We start from the raw sequence: 22,930 nt of genomic DNA on the forward strand, positions 1-22,930 counted from the left end.
CTCATGTGTTTGCTCCGAGCCCCACTAAGCGGACCATGCGGCTGTTCACCGTCTCAACTTTGCTCCTGTGTTTCCTCAGCTCAGGTAAGGGCGCACAGCTTCTCTTTCGAAACACTTCACGGGATTAAAGTCCGTTACAGACAATCGTTTGACACTAAAAACTTATAGGTCCTTTTTTGGAGAGAGAGCGCGCACAGCTTGGAGCGATGCGCGCTGATCCATCGTTGTCTTTTTTCGAAGTTGAACAGATTTTTTGATTTGTGGCTCTGCTTTATGATGAAGGAAAACTTGAATGCACTTAGATTAAAGTGTCGATTGCCACACGTTTAATTATTGACACCCATAGGAGATGTTTGATTGTTGTCGCTTAAGGCGCACATGAGCGCGTGCCACACCGAGCTTTAAACGATCTAGGTAAGTTTTGATAGAGGCTGCATCAACAATGTTGAAACCATCGATTCCAGTTCAAACAGTGAAATGTCTCCCTGATTTTGACCTCTTCTTCATCACCAATTGCTCCAGACTATTTCATCAGTCTGAGGCAGTGGCGGAGGGAGACCTTATAGTTGAGTATAAATTAATTACAATAAATGTACTGGAGTAAAAATTACAATATATTTCATAGTGAAACGTGGTGGAGTGAATATGATAACATGGAAATACCAAAGTAAAGAACAAGTACCTTCACTGTACTGAAAAATATGTATCATAGCTTCCACTATTAATATATTAATCAAATCTCCTGTTCAATGCATTACTGTCCACTGGCAGGCAAAGTTTTACAGATGTTGATCAACGGTAAAATATGAAGTTTGATCATTTTTTCCTTCTCAATGCCGACAATATGTTTAAATCTGCAGCAAATGCAACATTGTCATTTCTGATGTATGTGGTTGTAGAAGCCCCTCTTTTTAAAGGTGGACTATTATCAGTTTTTAAAATATTGAAAGATGCATGGAACTGGTCTTTTGAGACATAAATAACGAAAGATTATAAGCCAAAACATTTTAATTGTCAATGTAGTCTGAATAAATTGATGGGTCAATGCATTTGTGACTTGAGGGCATCCCGATCATGGGAAAACTGTTCAGTCATTCAGAATAAATGAAGGACACTCAATAAAGCATGTTCACTATCAGCATATCAGTTTTTCAGTAGAAAATACTGAAATATCGACGATCAAAGCCAGACGTGATGAAATGTTGCAACAACATGCTGCCAAAGTAAATGTACCGCCAGCAGCTCCAATGCAGCTGAATAATTGAGCATGTCTGTCACATCAATTTGAGATGGTCGGAGTGCAAGGAACCAAAAGTCAGAATGTTCAAGAAAATGAAAACTGAATTTCACTTAGAGATGAAACTCTCTTTATTCATGATACGACAAAAAATAAGTGAAGTATGTAAATGAAAATGAGTAGTGTTGTGGCTGATGGTGGAGACCATCTAACCTGCTGAAAATGATCATGAAAATACAAGGATTAAATAATTAGGGGAGAAACCCCCCTAATACAGTATATGACCAAAACACTTCTAACACATAGACAGAGACAATTTTATTTTGTATTACAAGTTCTCTGAAATAGCATGTTTAAATATGTAAAGTAGGCAATATCTTCTTAAATATGTGCTAATTTGCATACATTTCCAGAACATAAATCTGAACATTGGATAAAGCCAGGTTCAAAATTCTTGTTCAATTTTGTTTACATGTAGGAGTCAGAGGTTCTCAGAGGGAATTTGGATATCTCTTTGTATCACTCATAAATCAGAAAATATAATGTCAACAGCCATAATATGAATGATATATGAACAAACTCCTCTGTAAAACCTTCAGAATATCGATAGGATGCAACTGGAAAGTTTGTCTATATATACTTACGCACTACTGAGGTGGATATTTTGACTCACTGTTTAAGAAAAAAGTCATTTTGAGAAAACTGAATTTAAAGAAATGTATTATTGAATAATTCCATACATTTTGAAGATGCTATAGGTGAATAGTGTAAAAAATGTAACTAATAGAGATCATCATGCAACTTCCATAGATGATTAACAATTATTTGTACAAGGTTTCTGAAAAGCTATGGTTAAATATGCAATAAGTCATTATCTAATGCTAACTTTGGATGAATTTAGGCGAAATCTACAGATGCAAATAGACAAAGAAGTAAAATAAACACCAACTTTTGTATTTGGGATGTTTTCTTTCCACTAGTCTGAGAGAAGACACGTTATCAAAGCAAAATAGAGCAAAATCGCAAAATTGACTAGTGCATGAAAAACAATGTTTTTGCCTGGGGTTACTCCCCAATGTGTGTGTATGTGTGTGTGTTGCAGGGCTGGCTCTGCAGATCCAGTGCTATCAGTGTGAGGAGATGACACACGACTGCTCCACGCCAGAGTTCATAGTCAACTGCACCGTGAACGTGCAGGACATGTGCCAGAAGGAGGTTCTGGTGAAGGACGATGGTAAGTCGCGTCTCTGCTGTCATAACTAAGTGTGTTTTCATCTGAGGATGTATCAAAGCAGAACAGGCTCCTGTAGAATATGGACAGATTGGCCTCAATCCAAGTAAAGCGGATTAGATTTTGGTGGTGATATGGATCTGGGAGGATCTGAAGAATTCTCTTTGTCGTTGTCATGAAATCGATGTAGCTTAAAACTGAAGTTATAGGAGTGATGTCCGCGTGTGGAAAGCTATTTAGTGTTGCGCCGTCTAGCTGTTCGTTTGATTTGTATGTGTTGTGCACTCACACCCTCGGTTCATTGTAGTGCTCAGACACTAATATTTTCTGAATCCATGGATCATGTTTGTTAAAAAAAAAGGATGTTTTGAAATGGAACAAAGGAAACAGTTTATCTGGCCTGTTTGAAATGTCCTTTAACACAAAGACAAAGGAGGAGGGCTCTCCAGCATGCTCAGCCAGAAGCCAGGCTCTCTGCTGTGAGCGGAAATCGAACTGATCTGAGGTTAGCGCGGACACGCGCCTCAGTGCTCTGTAAGTATCATTAAAGAATGAAAGTCTCAGCTGCAGGCAGGTCAGTATTTGAAATAGAAGTCATGAATATAAACTATTTCATTTCCATCTGAGGAGAAAATCTACCAGCTCATGCTGTGCATGAAATGGCAGGTGTGTGTCTTTTGTGTGTGTCCTTTCCAAAAACCTCAAATCCTGCCAATTTATTCAGCCGATATTAACTTGATGTGGATATATTGGCATTGGTGGATATGTTGGCCAATAAGCTACAACAATGATGTTTTTGATGTGAATTCTGAGATGTTTAGTAACCTGGGGGGCGTGGTTGGGTGATATTTAAAAATGGTCCAACTAGCTAAGGTCAATCCAATTTTCCCGCAGGTGTGTGACACGTTGTGGTGGTTTTACAGGCTGGCTCCTACATGTTTAGCAGCAATATACTTAAAGCTGCACCAACCAGCTTTTCAAATGTAGATTGGATCCCATGACTACCTGTAATGTGAAACAGGTAACTTGTGGTGGCAAACCCACAGATTTACCTCCCACATTCTGCAGTACCTTTCAGCTCTATGGAACATTTCAGTGTCTTTCAGCTAATTGTTTTGGTTTCTACGGTTTTGGTTTTCTCACCGCTCTCATTAACTTAATTTCATGCAGCAGCTGTTTTCAGGAGAACAAGCTCTTAAAAACCAGCAGACAAACAATGTTAGTAACTAGCTGTTGAGCATAGTTAATCTCTTTCTCACAGCAAGCAGAGTTAGATTTCACTCTATGAAGGTTGCTAGAAACATGACCAAATGAATGCTTAGGTTGCTCTGTGTCTGTAAATAGGCAACTGTGTGCTTGTGCATTAGTTAGGTGACAATATGTCAAAGTTTTCAGCTTGATGCGCTGCCCTCACATGGCAAATTTGATTACTTTAAAGAAAAGTCTGGGGATCACCAGTCATTAGGATAGATGGCCTTGGACTACTAATGTCTGGAATTTTATTGCAATTCATCTGTTAGATTTGGATTTATTTGAAACAAATATTGATAGCAGAACATTTTGACCTGCTGGTCAAAAGTCAGAGGATAGCCACGGTCAGTAGTATCATTCTCTGGGCACCATGAATGTCCGAACAAAATGGTATTGCAATAAATCCAATAGTTGTCACAGAAATTTCAGTCTAGCCAACTGACCGACTGACATTGCTGTCCCTACAGCCACGCTGGCTAAAAATGAATATAGACTGATACATTGCTATCAGATTTTTAAAGTTGCAAATATGGATATTGGTAATGGTCGAAAAAATGTCTTCCACCTTCATTCGCAAAAGACCCAATAAAAAACACAATATGAATATCTGTCAAATGAGGCTGTGGGAAGTTAATATTCACCTGTAGCTTTGCTTTGGTTCATGTTGTTGATTGCAGAAGGGTAGTTGTGAATGCCTTACGAGGCCAATGGAAGAGATTTATACAGTAGGAGATTTCCATTGTGCTGTGAGCTTTTTGCTGCACATTTTCTCTATTTTCTATTTCGGGGCTTTTTTCTAAATGTTGCATGTGTTGTCAAATTGATGAAGATGTTGATAATTCCTCATTTACTTACGCTGTCTCCACTTGTTTTTTTAATTTGCAGTGCGTTGAACTCTCTGGGCCACCGTATTTACATTAATTCAATGTATTTATAACCTCTGTGCATGCAGGTTGGAATATCTTTCCAAAACAACCCGTGCACATCTGAACCTCTGCTTTAATTGTGTTAACAGACTTTTAGGCAAGGATCATCAAGCCTATGATTTTGCAGGTTTTCATGGGTTTTGCAGTGAAATGCTGGCTCTTTAGCAATGAATAATGTGTCACATCCCTATTTACTGCAGGTGGTTAGAACCCAGACACTAAGGGTCACTCTTATGCCACAGGTCTACTTCATTTTCACACCCAGCGAAAATTGTGGGTCATTTTCTCCCCTCTCTCTACTGCTGATGAGCAAAAGCAATAAGCTCCTGTCTTTGGAAATGTGGTTCCCAATCCAAAGGGCAGGCCCACCGCACTATAGAGTCGACAGTTCTTTAATAAGAAAATCTCCGCATGAACGCTCATGTACGTCCCAGCCTTTATAACCCAGTGTTATCATCATTGCTGGTCTGCATGAAAAGGAGGCTGTAGAAATTCAACTGAAACCACCTTCACAATTGCACTACCACCTCTGTGCAATGTGCTTAAGTGATAACATTAAAGATCAGTGACGATGTTTGATTCTTACTAAGTATACTTGCCCTGTGATTGCCTCTATGAGCCTATGCCTTACAATGCAGCACTATAATGTAGATGTAAAGGAAGAAGAATGACTTAACGTCCTTAATTGGGCTATTTTTCATTTAAGATTAGTTCGTCTGCATCTGGAAGACGTTAAACAATCCATCTGCTTCGCCTTCTACGACCAAGCTCTCCAGCTGAGAAAGAGACTGGCTGGCAGGACTTCGAGGTATCTGTCAAATGTGAAAGTCCTCTGTCAAACCTACAGTCTATGATTAAACAACCACGAGTAGAGAGACTCACACTCATAACCCTCCATTTGGATGATGGCTATTCTTCAGCTGGGCTGCATGAGACAAGCCTGGCTTCATATCCAAGCCCATCTTTTATTAGTGTCATCATCATTCCCTCTGATTAATATAGTCTTGAGAAATTATAAAAAAAGTATTGTCCTTTTACCTTGTTGAGGACTGTTCCTCTCCCACTGTCAGCAGGCCACCTTTCATTTCGATGCCTTTTTAAAGGAGGGGGAGTAAGATGTACTGTGATGAGGGATATGAAATTGGCCACCTTTCAGTTTCTAAGAGGCAATTTTCAAGTGTTGATGACAAAATTGATGTATAAACACACACCAAAAAAAGCATTGGATTAGAGGGATTGTATTGGATCAATTCTTTTTGCAACAAATATGTAATACTTTAGTATTTTTCGTGAGAATAATATTTTAAAGTTGCATTAATCAATATATTTATGTTAATAACAGATCAAATGACAGAGCTTTAGAATCTTTCTGCCCGTTGTTATGGTTTTGTTTGCTGTTTGCTGCTGGGCAGGAAGGCCTAAGTAGTGCGCTGTCGATTCTCTGAGCATTGTTGCTAAAAGAAAAATAGCTTCCTGCTGCTGCTGGAAAAAACAACTTTGTGGAAAGTGGGGTTTGTGTGCCAAAGAAACAAAACAATTAACCAAAAAATACTAAATAGCTAAATAGTACTGAGGGATAACTGTGGGTTCGACAGTAACATGCAACACCTTTCATATTAGGCTTCAGAGACGATTGATCGTTCATATGTAAAGTATTGATCAATTACTTCAACAGGTTGATGTGTCACAGAGCAGCTTGTTTTGTAGGTGATGCTGATGAAAGTTGATAAGTAGCATCTTATTATACTGTATTTGATGGGCCATCTGTGCTGCTTCAAGGGGCAGTGGTTCAATGCCTGAAATCAAGAAGGAAAATTCTAATTGTTTGATTGCTTAAACAAATAGAAAATATCAAGCATGCATGCTGATCAGGAGATGAAGCAGCGAAAGGGCGGTCCGACCTAACAGGAGGAGGCGATGAGGTTTTTGCAATGACCCTGTCGATACGTCAGGGTTGGGGTCCATCAGACAGTATCACTCCTCAGAACGTCCCAGAATCCAGCTTTAAGATGTTTAAAAATGGTAACAGAAGACTGATGCACAGTCACTCGCCGGGTTCCTATTATGTAATAGCAACCGGGGACTTTGTCCCAGCTGGTGCCACACTGACTGTCCCGGGTCACGCTGTTCTTCATGTTAAACAGCCGAAGAGACCACAGAACAGAGAGAAGGACGGAGACGAGCGGCTGCACTCCTGATTTCATGGCTTATCTTAATTAGCTTTCACAAAAGTTAATTTTCTGTATCAGGGAAAAGGAAATGAGAATGTGGTTAGTCACAGTATTTTACATTTATTTGGTTAAATAGAGCGACTGTGGATGGCTGCAGAAGTTTGTCTGCTTGTGTGATTCGGGTGGATGTCTTGTGTTTTAGCAGTGTTTGCTCTGGATGCTCAAGGTTTTTCAACCATAGGTTTCTTTACTAAAGTGTGCAATTAATTCAGAGCTGAAGTATTGTTTCACTGACAAAGAGACTGTATGCATGTAACGGGTGGAAACTGTGAACACAGAAGTTTATTTTGAAAAGACACTATGCATGTGATGAGTGGAAGTTCCTGAAACGTCCCAAAATTGATGCTAGAGGGTTATAGTTAAAGTTAAAATCATAGGGCCACTGACCTAGCATCGGTATTTGACGAGTTGGGAGTGAGAATGTGTGTGTCGGACATTTATTTATTCAAACGGGGATAGCAAAAACAATTCACTTCAATGGAGTCGCATGGAATGGCGAGATCAGCAGATACACTTGCAGGATTAAGGTAAATCTATGTGAATATTGTCTATTGGGTTCAACTTTGGTGAACTTTAAAAACATTTTTACCATTGACTAATGTCAAACCGTCCTGACAGTGGTGACCTTTAAAAAGATCAAAGCTTCCAAAACTTAATATCATATCTTATTAGCTGCGTTGATGGTAGAAATAAGTATTTTTTAATAACCTTCGTGAACTTTGCAATAGCTGGAGGTAAAGTTGAGAAATTTCCTGCAAAAAGAGTCTGTAGCCCTTAAAATCTGAGAGAAGATTTGTGAGTGTTACCAGAATTTGGTCCAGTAATTTCCAGATTTGTCTAAATGTTATTCAATGTCTTTTAAGTGTTCCTCTTTTCCCCCTTATTCCCGTTTTGGGTTTGTGTAACATATTTGTGCGGCTGTTTTGGCCTGTCTTGAAAATAAGCTTTATATCTAAAGAGAACTTCCTGGTTACGTAAAGGTCATCAAAGGAAATTACAAGTGAATAAATTTACAAGTGCTCAGAACTTGATGACTTTTTATTTCGAGAAACTCACAAATACCTGCTAACAATTTTAATGTCCCAACTGACCATTTATCTGGATGACATCTTTATGTTGGCTCACATAACAACTGCCATATAAATTCACTGCTTAGTCAAGTTTGAGTTAAAGGGATAATAAAGCCAACAGAGCAGACTGATACATGTGTGACATATTTGTGTCAAGGGCAGTCCAGTCACTGTTACAAAGAAGAAATGTGTGTTGATCCAATTATGTTTTCTACTCTCATATATGACATTAACTAACTCTACATAACGATTAGGAACCAAATGCTTGTCCTATTCCTCGCCTTTTCTCAAAACCACAGAAGTGCAATCAGTGTCCGTTGATTTATTTGGTTAAAATCTCATTTCGAAGGGCAATCAAAGGTTCTCCAGACTCTCGGACATATTGGACTGCTCACTCTTCCCTGTGCAGCCGACCATGCTGATTCTCATTAGACTAAATTCTCAGAGCGCTCCAAAGTTGATAAGAAATCTCACCCTTTCTCCCATAAATTAACTGAACAGCATAAGATAGATTAAAGTGATAAATCTTAGGATCCCTACGCAGAAATTAAATGAAATCCCCCCCGAAGCACTTCAAACGGTTGAAAGTGAGTGTTTTCCTGTTGTGCTGTCTCAGATTCCTTTTGATGATATTTGCTCAACAAATGCAACACTGCACTGCATATATTCATAGTTGGTATATAAGGAATATAATCACCATGTACCAGGGTGATGTTTGTGTGTATTTCTCCTGAATTTTGATTAGAGCAGGTCTCTTGGCAATACTGACATACAATATTAGACCATTAACAACATAATTACAAATTAGGAAGTTTTACAGTTGATAATAATAGATAATATATAATAATAGACTGACTTTTTCTCCTCAACGTTTCCATTAATGAGAATGTCAGATGTCAGTTATCAGGCCTGCAAAATAAATGTGTTGTACTGTAACAGAGCACAGAGTGAGCACTGCTGAAAAGTTGAGATGAGGGTGAGGGTTTCACGAACAGCAGGTGAGCTCCCTCTCACAGTTTTATCATTGTATTTAAAGTGCTGCACTGTCTTGACACATTTATCTGCTGAGACAGCTGCAGTCTATTGGTGTGAAAGTAATATTTCAGGTTGGTGGTCCATCGTTATCTACACCCTTTGGAGGAGTTCTCGAGTAGAAAGTAGCCACTGAAAAGGATTTTGTTAAACATACACATAGGGAAGCAAACAGAAATATTTGGTTATTAAGCTGTAAATCAAAGTATCATTAAACTTGTACATGATTTAAGCAGATGTTTATCTTACTGATGAACACATGTTTTAAAAGCAGAAGTCTACTCAGCCAGAACTTGTGTAAGGGAGCAATTAAGGCTTTGATTAATATCAACGCCTTAATCGCTTAATAGGCTGGACTTATTTATCATTATTTGCATGCAACTGAACACAATACCCATACTGTGTTAGTACTGTAAAGAACACAACAGATAGATCGGCCTACATACACCCACAGAGGGCAACAATATTTACGCCAAATGTAAACATGCAACTTTGATACCTCCTAAACTCTGATACTAATCTGGTCCTCGTATAGGTAGGCGCTTTGGCCTGAAGAGTGGGAGCTACACTACAACAGCAATGCTTATTCCTAACATTGTTTAGTTGTTGGTAATGAGATGATGCGTTTTGTGACTGTGGATACAGAAAATTAGCCTCAGGTGTTCATAATCTGGATTAAGAGTGGCTCCTCATGGTTACTACTGGCTAGACTAATTTCCATTCGCAGTCTGTTCTCAAGTAACCTCATCATTATCTTTTATATTATCCTTGATTCAGGGTTATTCACCAACTACCTATTCATTAATGAGCAGTTGGATACTGATCTGAACTACACATTCACTTGTGAACCTTTAGTGAGATGATTCATTGTGCACCCATCTGTGCCCTTGAAGAGCTCTACAATGTAAAGGGTAGTTTTAGTGAATACATATTTAATAATAATAATCACAATGACAATAATCATGATAATAATATTATTAATAATAACAATAATAATGTTTTTATTTATGTTGCGGTTATCACACAAAAGGTACAAAGTGCTTCCAATAAAAACAAATAAAAAACGCTAAGACCAACATAAAACTTAAAAAAGTAAAACCCATAAAACAGAATAAAAACTAGAACCAGGTGAAACCAGTGAAGGCAGTGCGATAAAAATATGTTTTAAGCTTAGATTTGAAAATAACCACTGACTCAGCCTCGGGCAGGGCGGTCCAGAGCCTTGGGACTCCTAAAGCTCTGACCCCTAGTCTTCAGCCGAGAGACTGGACCAGATAGACGGCCCCTGCCCATGGATCTCAAAGTCTCAAAGTCTTTAGTTATAATTAGTCAGACCATTAGTGCCTTGTAAGTATTGTTTAAAAAAAAAAAACTTGAACTCTAATCCAAAACTTGCTGTAAGCCAGTGTAAAAAGGCTAGACCCAAGATGATGTGTTTGAATCTGTTTACTTTGGATAAAAGCCTGTCAGCTGAGTTCTGTAGCCGGTCTACAGTTTTTATGTAAAAAGGCTGTTTCACTACTCCATCAGATAAAAGCATGTAAAACGGTTTCTCTATCTTTAAAACTTAACTAGGTTTGTACAGGTTAGTTCTGTTCTGTTCAAAGTTTAATTACAGTCAAACAAGATTCCAAAATTTCTAGCAACAGCTTACATTCACTCCTGTAAAGAACTCAGCATACTGAGGTCAGTGGTCTTAATGAGGACATACCACTGTGTCATCAGCATAACAGTGGAAGGAAACTCCATGTCTACGAATAATATAACCTAATGGGAGCGTATAAAAAAAGAATAAAATTGGTTCCAAGAATTGACCTTTGTGGTACCTCAGCAAATGGTTGTGTCTGATAACAACATATCAGACACATAGAATTTTCTGTCAGAAAGACCTGGTTTGAGCCAACTCAGTACAGTACCCGATACACCCAGCCATTGCCTCAGTCTAATAAAATGCTGTGATTGATGGTGTCAAAAGCAGCACTAAAATCAAGCAATGCAAGGATGGAACTGGAATGGAACAGCATCATTGGGTCATTTGTCCTGTGTGACTTTAAGAGTGCTGAGATAATGCTTACATTTTAGGATAAGAATTGTACCCAACTGACACAACACAGCTCTGTTCTATTTAAAATAAACCTGTGCAAAAGTGAATGTGTTAGTGTTCTGTGTAGTTTGGTAAAAGACAAATCACAAAATACTCTAAAAGCATATTCAGCACATCCCAATGAAGTTTAGTTTGGGAGCCGGTGAATTTATGAGACCTTCAGCTGTGAACATTTCATGTGTGCACTAAAGCATGGATTTACTTGAAAAGCTTGTTGAAACAAGTTGTTTGTGAGATTAGTGGAGGGAAACGTTAACATTTGGCTGACATTTTGTTTCAAAGAAATGTAGAGATGAGCACATAAACTTCCAATAACACTTGTGATGTGTCCCTCCTCTCTCCACTTGAGTGCAACACATACAGGCATAGTAACACCCAAAATACTGCATGTTCATTTAAATTGTGCATTCTCCCATGTCTTATATACTGCAAATATCTCTGGAGTTCCCAGAAGGTGTTGAGAAATCCAATGGAAACATTGTGTCAAATGTTGCAAGGATGTGGGAAGGAAATGTCCCATCTTCCCAAAAAGCCTGACGCACACCTTGTTTATATTTCAAATTTGAGCTGTCACACTCTTAAAGGATGGCAGACGCTTCCGAGGATCTCTGTAATTTCATGCTCAAACCTAAAAATGGCCGTTGTAAGAAAATCCTGTGATCATAAATGGCTGCATAATCTGTTGGTTTTTATCTCGAGCAGTAATTGGAAAATAGCGGGAGCCGATAACACGGGCAGTCAGTGGAAAATGAGGTGCAGTAAAAGTGGGATGAGTCACTGACAGGGAATACAGATTTGATGGCTTTTCTCACCTCAAACAATCACTTACCATATGATCATATTCATTCCATTTTTCTTATACCTTTCATAGTTTTTAAGTAATTGGACATCAACTTTAACTTTCTACATCGGTGTGTATTGAAGAACGTTAAAAGTGGCCGAATGAGTAGATGCCATCACAACTCTCTCTTCAGCTCTTTAACCTATTGACACTTCAACTGTTTACAGTGCAGACACTTTGAATGACATGTCAGCAGCTTTCAGCCTCTACAAATCAACTGACACAATTTTTACTCAACTGAAACTCTTCTAGTGACATTTTAGCAGTTGTCACAGCTGGCACTTTCATCTCTTACCCTTTAAATGTTAGTTCAACTGTTTTAGTGTTTACATACAAAGTGACACTTCAGCTGCCGTCAGGGCTAAAAAAGTTATAATGCTTTCAGTGATTACTAGAGATTCACCAATCATGTGGCTGCTGTTACAGACCGGACAGTTTTCAGCTGATCGGACATGACCGGTGACCGTAAATCTAATTTCTTATTATTTAATTAGTTAACCTGTTCACTTCCTAACACTAGCTCTAAGCAGCTCATAATGCATAGTTAAAACTACTAATGCCAAGACGTTTTTAATCAAAGCAACTATTCAAATAAAAATACAATCATGTATTTCCTAAACCTTTGAATTGTGTGTTGTTAAGTAAATAACCACTATAGATGACAATAACAATGTAAAAGGATAACATGTACAATTTTTGACGGTTTACACTGACTTTGGGACAGTTAAAATAATCTTTCAGGACAGTGGCGAAAAATCGGAATTGGCAAAGACAATTGCAATAAGCCCATCTCAATTACACTTCAAGAGAAGTTTGAAACTGTTAAATACTTATTATTATTTTGTCAATTCTAGTAATGTATTTTAGTTGTTCAAAAAAATATCTAAACTTTTTTTAGTATTGTAGCCACATTGCTACAGAGCCCACTATGTGAAATGGGCAACATAAACGTATTGTTTCTAATAAAAAGTAACTTAAGCACAAACGTACCCAGTCCAGCTTTTAACTAATTAAAAGCCCAAAGTCTGATGTCTGACCGCTGCTTGAGAAGTTCAGCGGTCTTTCATGGCTTTCAGAATTCATTAGCAGGAGCTGTGTTGTCTTAAACAAAAGGGAAGCTATGGAGCAGAGACTCGTAGCAGATTGATGCCAATTACTTTCTTTTTGAAACACCTGTCTGGAAACATGAGTGGGTTTGGATCAACACAGCTTTATCTTTAACACTTGACAGTATGTGAAGCTGTGTGAATGCCTTTTAAACCCACACAGGTGTCTCTATTTCTGGTTAATTAGACTCTGCTCAGGTTTATGGTGGGTGGAGCTATGATTAAGTGAAGTCACCGGACTCCATGTTAAAAATGTAATTTGTCCCACCCTAAAAAGTGCAACAAAGCTCAAATGAGAGTGATAGAGATGTCAAACAGGCTCAGTCTGCACATAAGAGTCTTGAGACAATCAACACAAGTAATTGAAATCATGTTGGTAGTCCATGGGGTTTGTGCAGGGACTTTAAAACAGCTTTCATGCACTGATCAATCTAAAAAAGTAAAGAAAATATTGTTTTTTTTTAAACTCCAAAGCGAAATAAGGAACAATCCTCTAAAAAGTTATGTTCTTCATTGAAAATGTTATTTTAAAAAATGTTTTTAATGATTTTAACTTTGAATGGCTGCATTCCATTTTGGTGTGCCAGCAGTTTGGTGACACCATGTACTGTAATCCCTAGTATAACTCCAACCAACTTCAATTTGAATTAGACAGAATAGCTACATTAATAATGTTACCTATTCCGGCTGTGCTTTCTGTCAGCTGCGAAAAATGCTTGTTCTCTTAAGGCTCCGACACACAATGTCTGTGGCACTAGTTTTTAGTGTGTGTCCTGCACATTTGGCACAAGTCTGCCCTTGTCGGACGCTTTTGGGCTGAAACAGCATGTTGAATCGGCCGTGAGAGGAATCACTCTGATTGGCTGAATTTCAAATTCAGAGCATATATATTGCCTCCACACGGTTCTCAACATTGTGACTGCTGAGCCGGAGGATTGCAGCTAACAGTGCTAACAGCCCTAACAGTGTTTACCCGAGGGGCCACCGGAGGATGGGTGATACGCTTCTCCAAGAACACCATGGGTCGGTAAAGGCGTTATTAGCTGTAACCACCGTATGAGGGCAGTGTAGAGCGAGTGAAAAAAGCTAGCGAGTGAGGCACACTCCCTCACATGCACTAAAAGGCCCGAGCGGCCGGCTAAAACTAACACAGGGCTGCTATTTAGCATTATTGGTTCCATTGTTTTTTCTTTAAAGTTCCACTGGATATGTATAAACACAGCAAGAAGAGAAGTCGCACCCACTGAGAGCACCACTTAAAAAGCAAGAAGGGCTGTTTTCCCTTATTCATGGTCTAATTATGCTAGACACTGTGGCAATTTTATGCAAATCGTATGAAGACACAGAGTAGAACTAAGTGACTGCAAAAGGAGCATTAGCCCAATTATCCAGAGATGTTTCCCTTTAAGTTGGGTCCCTCTTGATGAAAGAATACATGCTATTTAAACCCTAATTACATGCCTTAATCTCACTGTTTTTGTCTTTGTTCCCCCTCTCTCTCTCTCTCTCACACACACACACACACACACACACACACACACACACACACATATACGCATTCACAGTCACACCCTCTAATCCTCTCATTACCAGCCTAATGCATTTCTTTCCTTATTTCAGGGATACACTACCGCAAGTCCTGCGCCTCGTCAGGAGCCTGTCTTATCGCCTCGTCTGGTTACCAGCAGTTCTGCACCGGCAAGCTCCACTCCGTGTGCATCACCTGCTGCAACACACCGCTGTGTAATGGACCACGGCAGAAGAAACGACCCCAACCGTCGGCGGCCATTACCCTGACCACGCCGCAGCTCCCCGTGTTTTCTCTCTACGTTTTTCTGCTACTGTCCTCCACACTGTGCTGACAGACCTTCACACGCTCAGTTAACATGTGTTTTGACAGTGGAGACAACATGAACTGGAACTGTATTAACTAACTGAGACAGTGAGGATTACATACTGTGAAATGTATATTCTTTGAGCAGGGGAAAGTTTGCACAGTACTTGTTCTCTGGACTCCCATTTTGTCGCAGCTTGCCTCCAAAGGTCATTTTGGGGATTTGTTTTTATCGTCACATGTGTCATGTCACAAACATGGTTGCGGTGCAGCAACAAGGGCACGTGGGTAAGGTGAGGTGGAGGACATGGAACAGCTTCTGGCTATTTTGTTGGGCAGCGGGTGGCTCATTCGCATCTGTCTTTGTTTACTTGCACTACAAGGTCAAATAAGACATATTGCAGGAAAAATAGTAAGTTCAGATTCATCATTTCTTTTCTGAGCCTGAGGAAAAGCTCTACAGAATATATAACGCTGTAATTTATTCTAGATCAATACCCTTACCTGGGACAATCACAGATTTTTCTTGTATTGACGAAATGAAAAAGACAATGTATGATATGTATGACAATGATACTGTTTAATGATTCGGTGCAGTCTGGAAAAAGGTATTTGATGAAGAAAATCACACATGCTAGTCATTATGTTCAAGCCACCTTCAGCCCTAAAGTCCCTCACAGATACAACATCATCTCATCAGTGGAGGCCATGAAAAAGTTTTATCCTGAAACTTTCCTCCACTAGTTCTGTAACAACCATTTCTGTCTGCTCACAAAAAAAATTTACATAGAGCTGCAAGAGCATTATGAAATACATAAACCCTTTTTCAAACTACTAATCACATATTCTTTGCATTTATAATGACTAGAACCGTTTGCATTGAGGTTGAGCAGTAGTAGTACAGTGAGTGTGTGGTACGATAGGGGGCATCTAGAGTGGCTACATGTCGGTGACTGCTGATGGACTCTGAAGAAAGAGTTCTGAAGTAACCCTAAAAGTTATGCTTCGATTAGGGAATATGTTTTATGGTAAGGCATCAGTTGGCATACCTTGTCAGAGATTATTTCAGAGCCAAATATATTATGACAAGACGTAATGAGCTAAACATGCAAGTCATTGGTGTTGTCCATCTGAATGTAATATTCCGTTGCTTTTGCAGTGGTTGAGTTGTTGGTTTTGAGGTGACCTGAACCTTCCTTAAAGGTACCCTGTGGAGTTTTATGGATGTGTCCTGGAGTTCTAACAAACATTTTGAATGCATTTTTACAGCCAATATTTGGAGATCTGCATGGCCCACGACTGTGTTTACACCAGCTTACTGTCGTCTTCTGCCTCATCTTTGCTGATGCATTGCTATGTATCTTATGGCTTCAGTGCCACCAGCTGTCAGTGAGTGCAATAACATGACATAACATATTGCTTGCCCGACATGAATGTATTAAGAGAACTGATTACAAAATTATTCTAAGATGGCCACCAGGTTTATATTATGCTCATTGTCTCGGACACACTGTTCGCCCAAGAAAAACGCCCCAAAAAAACACACATTTACAAAAAAAATTACAGCGCCCTCTAGCAGCAAACAAGGAAGTCAGGTGACATTGTTATAGAGCAGTGTTTTCCCAACTTTTTTTTCTGGGGACCCACTTTTTAATAATGAATATTTTTGCATAAATTAATGTTCTTGACCATTGTTACTGCCATTTCCGCATCATTTTATATTATCTTGAATAGGTAAAGCATGTGTGATTGAAAACATATTTTCATCTTCTTCAAATAAATGCATTTAGGCTGAATAAATGTCATTATTTACATTTTCTTTTATGAGCTAAACAACATACATTTAGATGGCCTTCATGTTTTATTGCTCTTATCAGTTTTAAAAACTTTATTTACACGAGACCTCCATTAGTTTCAATGTTATAACAATATGTGCAGGCTCCTTCATGTGGCTCAAAGGTGTACTGCAGATAAACATGTTAAATATATGACTACGGAAGAAATTCTGCAAATTTATTAACGGGAGATAAAATCTCCCGTGACCCACCTGTGGGTCTGGAACCAGTCTTTTATAGAGCAACAAACCATTTCAACACAGGAGATTGCTAGTTCTTTCCCATTTTCTACCAAGAAGCATTGGTTTCTTTTATCCACAACCTCAATCGTTTCCTTACCCTAGCCACGTGTTTATTACTGTAACCATGATGACAAATGTACACTAACCTTAGTGAAGTTATTTCAACAGTAACAAAAATTCCCTATCCTTTATCAAGTACAATTTTAGCAAACCATGATCTTTCCCTAGATATAACCTTTTTGTGTCCAACCCTAACCAAACCTTAGCCATAGCCTTGTCTCACCATAAAACAGATTTATTTGTATAACAGGGATTTGAAACTGCTGATAGGAATGTCAGATCACAAAATGCTTCTGCACGTTGTTCTAGAGATCATGTACAAACAACTTGTTTTGTTGTCTAATTTGGAGACTTAAGTGTGTAATAAATGAACTGACGGACAACAACATGCAGGATACAACTACTAATTTAATTTGTATGTAGGCCGACATACCAACCTCGTGAACATGAGGATATTAATGTCATTGGGACATCAAAGTTTAAAGGATATTCAATACATAGAAAACCACAGTTTGTTCCAATGAAAGTTGGATGACACAAAACGTTTTATTGGTTACTTGGGCTCGTGCATTTTTTGGGGCATTGAGCCTAATGACTGCCTAATGAGGGACCTACTAAAGGCTAAAATGCTAATAATGAGAGTCCTCTTGTGACGAATGTAAGGAAAAGTAGTTTTGACCGGTGCATGTCAACTGACCTGCTATTCCAACTGTGGCCACTAAGCTAGAATCTCCTCACAGCTCAGTGCATTGTTGTATGCACTACACATGTGCAATTCTCTGCAGTCAACATGAAAGTACAATGTGTCGCTGCGTGCTTATGAGTGTACGTGTGTCCTTGTGGGATGTTTGCCCACGAGATGCAAACATCCAAAAGGAGCCGCACTGGTGGTCAAAAACTCTGCTGGGTACCTTTAACTTTAACTCAAGCTGTGAGGGTCTTCATGCTTAACTGAATATGTCAACGTTTGTATAATCATTTTCTTAGTTGATAACAATTTCTTGCAGAGTCCCATCAAGCTTGCTGTCATGTCAAATTGTCAGCTGAGCGTGATCTGTTAAATACATTTCTGACTTAACTTGCTGTGTTTACTGTGTATAAGGAATTTCTCTTTATTTGTTTCTGATGGCACAGCACAAGCAGGTATAATTGTACTGTTCATTGTGTTGTATTAAATTGTACAACACACTATACTTCACTCTCTGATGGTACAGCTGTCTTTGTTTTGGGAATTGTATCGGACTCTTCAGTCAGACTGAAGGAAGTTTCAGTATTTGATGCCACTCCTGAGTCACTTTGACTCTGAAAGGTTGTAAAGGTGGGAGGAGTTTTCTCTTGTGCGAGGGTGGGATGGGTGGGACGGTTGGCCCTGCTGCGACGCAGCGACTTGATCAGCAGGGGCTGGAGGGAGCGTCCAGAGGCAGCGTGGGAGCTCCGCACTGTGCGCTTGTTGATGTGTTCGATGGTGAGGCGGCACCGCAGCACCTGAACAAAAACCTCCCTGAACTGTCTGGAGGAGAGGTTGTAGAGGAACGGATTGAGGACGGAGCTAAGGTAGAAGAAGGAGTCGGCCACTGGGTGGAGAGTGACGTAGCTCCGGAAGAAGGAAGTGGTCCATCGGGACTTGGGCACGGTGGCCATCATTAGACGACGAATCTGGTTGGGAAGCCAGCACACCATCAAGGATCCCACGATGAGACCTGAGAAAAAGTCAGAAACACAAACGATGAAGAGAGAGGTGGGCGCGCTTACAGAAAGGGAAATCCATGAAAAGATATATGAAAATGCAGGAAGAGTGAGACTTTGGCAAATATATACTCTTATTTGCTTTCTTTCTGAGAAGATTGATAACACTCTCATCAACCTTCTCATCCAAGTCTTGATAAGTAACTATAAGTATATAAGTATATCTTCCAAAATATTAAACTATTCCTGTAAGAAAATTATACAAGAAGAACCAGGGTTTTGCTCTAGTTATACTAGTTATACTCAGCAAGCAGATGGGAGTTCTCACCTGCAGCCCATTTAGTGTTTTGTGACTCAATGTAAACAAATCTTTTGGAAGTAGACCTGCAGTTGGAAAGCTGATCATTGCAAAATTACACATACCGCTTCTCTCACATCATCTGATGTCACAAACCGGTGATAGCAGACAGCATCACTCTTTCCCTTTATAGGGAAGAATAGACATGATTGAAATCAGGCCTATCATACGTGTTATTTTTGTATTCCTCCCAATGCTTTCCTAGTCCTAACTATACTCCAAAATGTGACCAAACGCCCATGTTACACACACACCTTTGAGTACCTATGTTTGCCACTGATTCACAAAAGTGAAACCCAGTGCGTTGACCTCCAGCACACAGGACAACATCTGTGACTGCTAAACCGGCCCACTGACGTCTCTTATCTGTCATGTCTGAGTCATGGGCTTACTCTTTAGAAGGACTAACACGACATCGTTCTCTAATCTGGTGTTTATCCGTTTCCCCCTGCAGTGGTTTTAATGGAAATTCATCATTCATCAATTCATCTTTTCATCATTTCCAAAATGATCTGGCTTGAGACATCACTTCATGCTTACGAACACAGACATCGACACATTTATTTATAATACGTCATCCAAGACTGCTGAGGGAATTATTATCTCAGTGTCATTTGAGGAAAAAGCAACTGTGAAGAGCTCTCATCACAGAGAGGCAAAAGCAGGAGGTTGTGTCATGTCAAGTCATGTTTGTTTACATTTAGACAAGAGTAAAAGGGCACTTAAACATGCTGGAATCACTTTTACCTTGTATTTTCTTAAGAAACAAAAAAAATCCCCCTGCATAAGTAAAGGAAAAATAGCAACATTGCGTGAGTCTGTTCTTTCTTGCATGATAATTCTTGTAATTTTAAAACCAGGTTCTATTTTTCACATCTCTACCATGATAGCAAGCTAGACAGCTTTTTCAAGTCACTCATGTGAGGATATTCACTATTATTCCGATATCGGAATTTCCCCACTTTTTATCGCCCCATCCCTAGTTCCAGCATTTAACAACATTGGACAAAAGGGGATGCTTTAATTAAAGGCAGTTTTCTTTCGAACACGATGTCCCATAGACCACTACTGTTCTAATGTTAAAGCGTTCTAAAGTGCCATCCTTTATCCTTTCACCCTTATAAAGGACACTAACTTTAGAAATCAAGATATTGTCAACATCACACACTTCACTCCTCCAGTTTTGATAAAACTTTGAGGGATGATGCATTTTGGCAGTTAGTAATGGCATTTCAAACTTACAGAGTTCAAACTTTAAGTAGGCCACTAAAATGTCACTTAGAGTGATGATGCAGCTTGTTACTGATTAGAAAACAAGGTTTGCTTCATTATTGGTGGTCTTACACCAAGCGAGGCAACACATCACGTATGAAATAGCTTTCTTTTAGATGGATATATATTTTTTTCAACTTGGTTTCACCTGTCACGTCGGCTCATTGATCACCGTCTAAGCGCTCATCTGGAAAATTGCCACTGAGTCAGCACAGATCAGTAACGTCCCCGCAAAGAGTAGTGTGTGCAGCGGAAGGTGTGAAAGTGTGTGTGTGTGTGTGTGTGTGTGTGTGTGTGTGTGTGTGTGTGTGTGTGTGTGTGTGTGTTCACTCTTGGGCATATGTGAAGCACTCATCTGTTGTTGAAAAAACTTTACTATTATTATTATTATAATTCATTTCTTGACATGCTGAATATGCCCGCCTCAAAACCCCAGTCTAAGCTCAGAGTCTCATCAGTGGTGTCCCAAAGCTCTCTGACACACACACACACTAACGTTTCCCCGCCAAAGGAGGAAAATATAACTGTCTGCTAATTAGAAAGCAATTAAACCAGATTATTGGAACAATTAATTGTCTGTCTTTGCTGTAATTGGAGTGTGTGATTGAGCTTCTTAGTTCCATGGTGCACTACATGGTGGGGGAGAACAGGGTAAGTAGAGCATTTATTTCAAGTAAACACGTTAAACATGTTTAACATTGTTCAACGTGCTGAGAAGAGAAAACAGAACGTCAATGTCACATGCAGCTATGAAAGTTGGTGATAAGAGTGTATCCTTTCACGTCCAAAGGGTTTCAGATTTTCTCTCTTAAAGAGGATAATCCTCAAGATTTTCATGAAATCAAAACCCATTTTTGATACTCTCAAAATGTTTACATTCTGTAAACATCTCACTGTAGTACGATTCATTATTTAGTCATCTTCATCGTTAGTGGCAGGGTCCGCCATTCGTGCACAGGAGTCTAGTTCCGCACTGCAACCAAAGTCACACAGTCACAGTGTAGAGATTAATTACTGTTAATCACATCAATGGCAAGGCCCAAGTGAGATTATTTGGACCTATTGAAACCCATGAAAAGAACATGATGAAATGTAAGTAAAGGCACAACATGAAAGCAATTAAAAGCAATGGACCTCTCTAAGAGCTGATGACACGACCAGCTACAATTTACAATTTAAAACGTCTCCAATACGGATGAATCTCCTCAACTAAAGAGTCCAGGTCCAAACCTGACTATGACACTAGTCTAATAGAATGAATATTCAACAAGCCAAAAAGATCACTTTGAAACGTTCCAGCTGTTACTGCATCGACACCTTCACTTGTCTCTGTTGGAAGCAGACTGCCATGCTCCTAAAATACCACCTGCATTTTCAGCAGTGCATTTGTGAATGCAAAATTTCTTTCATAACTCGGGGAGAAACTTTTCAAATAGAGGGCATCAGCACATCATTGATGCCCTTCAGTTCCATGATTGGAAACGGCTCCGCAGATTTAAATTGAATAATAAAGAGAAGAGAAATATTTCCTCCAGTATTTATAGATCCCGCTTGACTGACGACTGAATATTGTCAGTAGCCAAGACCATCTTGATTGCATATTGATTTAAAACATATGAAAAACCTTTAACATTACCAAAATAAAAAGTGTTAATGAAGGAAAAGAAGAGTTTGTGATGAAATCATGACGATTTGCATGATGAGGGGAAAGTTTGTTGTATGACAATGCAACTGACTTCACCCTCAAAAGATATTAATTTCAGTCTGCATCAGTAGCCCACAAGATTTACTGTAGTATGATTTAAGGAAATAGAGGTTACTTATTACCTCTCTCAATGTAAAGCAAAATATGTTGTTTATGTATATGTAGAATCCATCACTAAATGGAATATTTTCACCTTAATTATCACTGTAAACTATCGTTTAGATCTCGAAACTGGAAAGTTAAATAGTATAAGTTAATGCATCAATAGATACTGTAATTAAAATGGCTTTATACTTTTACTTCAATCTCCGATGATTTGGTCAAAAAAAGAGCTAATTATTAGTTTTTCCCACCACATTTGCAATTTCCTTTATGAATATATGATAATGAGATGGGTATGTCAATGTGTATGCGTGGCACACTGAGCAACAGCCTTTTCAGCTAGATACCTAGCTGAAGCGAACTCATTATACAACTACATCAGCCAGTGCTTGAAATATTAATTATCCAAATGATGCATACTGCTGTTGCATCACTTGTAAATGGTTGTAACAAGCTAAAACTTCTTAGCCAGCAAGCTAGCGCGGACAAAGTTAGGTAGCTAACGCTATATGGAAGTTCACAGACAGAAATGTGATTGGGATAATGGGAATTGTTGCAATAGTCTAGATGATTGATTAAATGCGAACACAAAGCAGTTTTAAGGATAAAATGAGTCAGGGAGGGATAAAAAAAGTACAGTAAAGTTTAAATGTATTAATTGATGGTAAAAGAAAAAGCTTTTTGCTTTGTTTTTACCAAAGTATTACATATAAAGTGTTTTCATGCTCCATTTTAATTATTTAACGACGATATTATCTTTTGATGCATTCAGTTGTATTTTTGACTTGTCTAATAACCTTTGAACAA

General features: G+C 38.9%; 2 protein-coding genes across 2 annotated transcripts in view; one reads left to right on the plus strand and one right to left on the minus strand.

Annotated features, from left to right (window-relative positions):
* Positions 1-18,193, plus strand: LOC137868339 (ly6/PLAUR domain-containing protein 1-like). The gene is made up of 3 exons (XM_068705072.1): positions 1-84; positions 2,340-2,471; positions 14,650-18,193. The coding sequence occupies exons 1-3, from the start codon at positions 36-38 to the stop codon at positions 14,889-14,891; spliced, it is 423 nt and encodes a 140-aa protein (XP_068561173.1). The 5' UTR covers positions 1-35; the 3' UTR covers positions 14,892-18,193.
* gpr39 (G protein-coupled receptor 39) overlaps positions 15,420-22,930 on the minus strand; it is a 26,819-nt gene continuing 19,308 nt past the window's right edge. Inside the window, exon 2 of the mRNA XM_068705071.1 lies at positions 15,420-18,700. Coding sequence (XP_068561172.1) covers positions 18,189-18,700 — 512 coding nt within the window. The 3' untranslated portion in view covers positions 15,420-18,188. The remainder of the gene's footprint in view (positions 18,701-22,930) is intronic.

This window comes from Cebidichthys violaceus, unplaced genomic scaffold, assembly GCF_023349555.1.
Source record: "Cebidichthys violaceus isolate CVI_PGR_0920_01 unplaced genomic scaffold, fCebVio1.0.p SCAF_11, whole genome shotgun sequence".
Taxonomy (NCBI): domain Eukaryota; kingdom Metazoa; phylum Chordata; class Actinopteri; order Perciformes; family Stichaeidae; genus Cebidichthys; species Cebidichthys violaceus.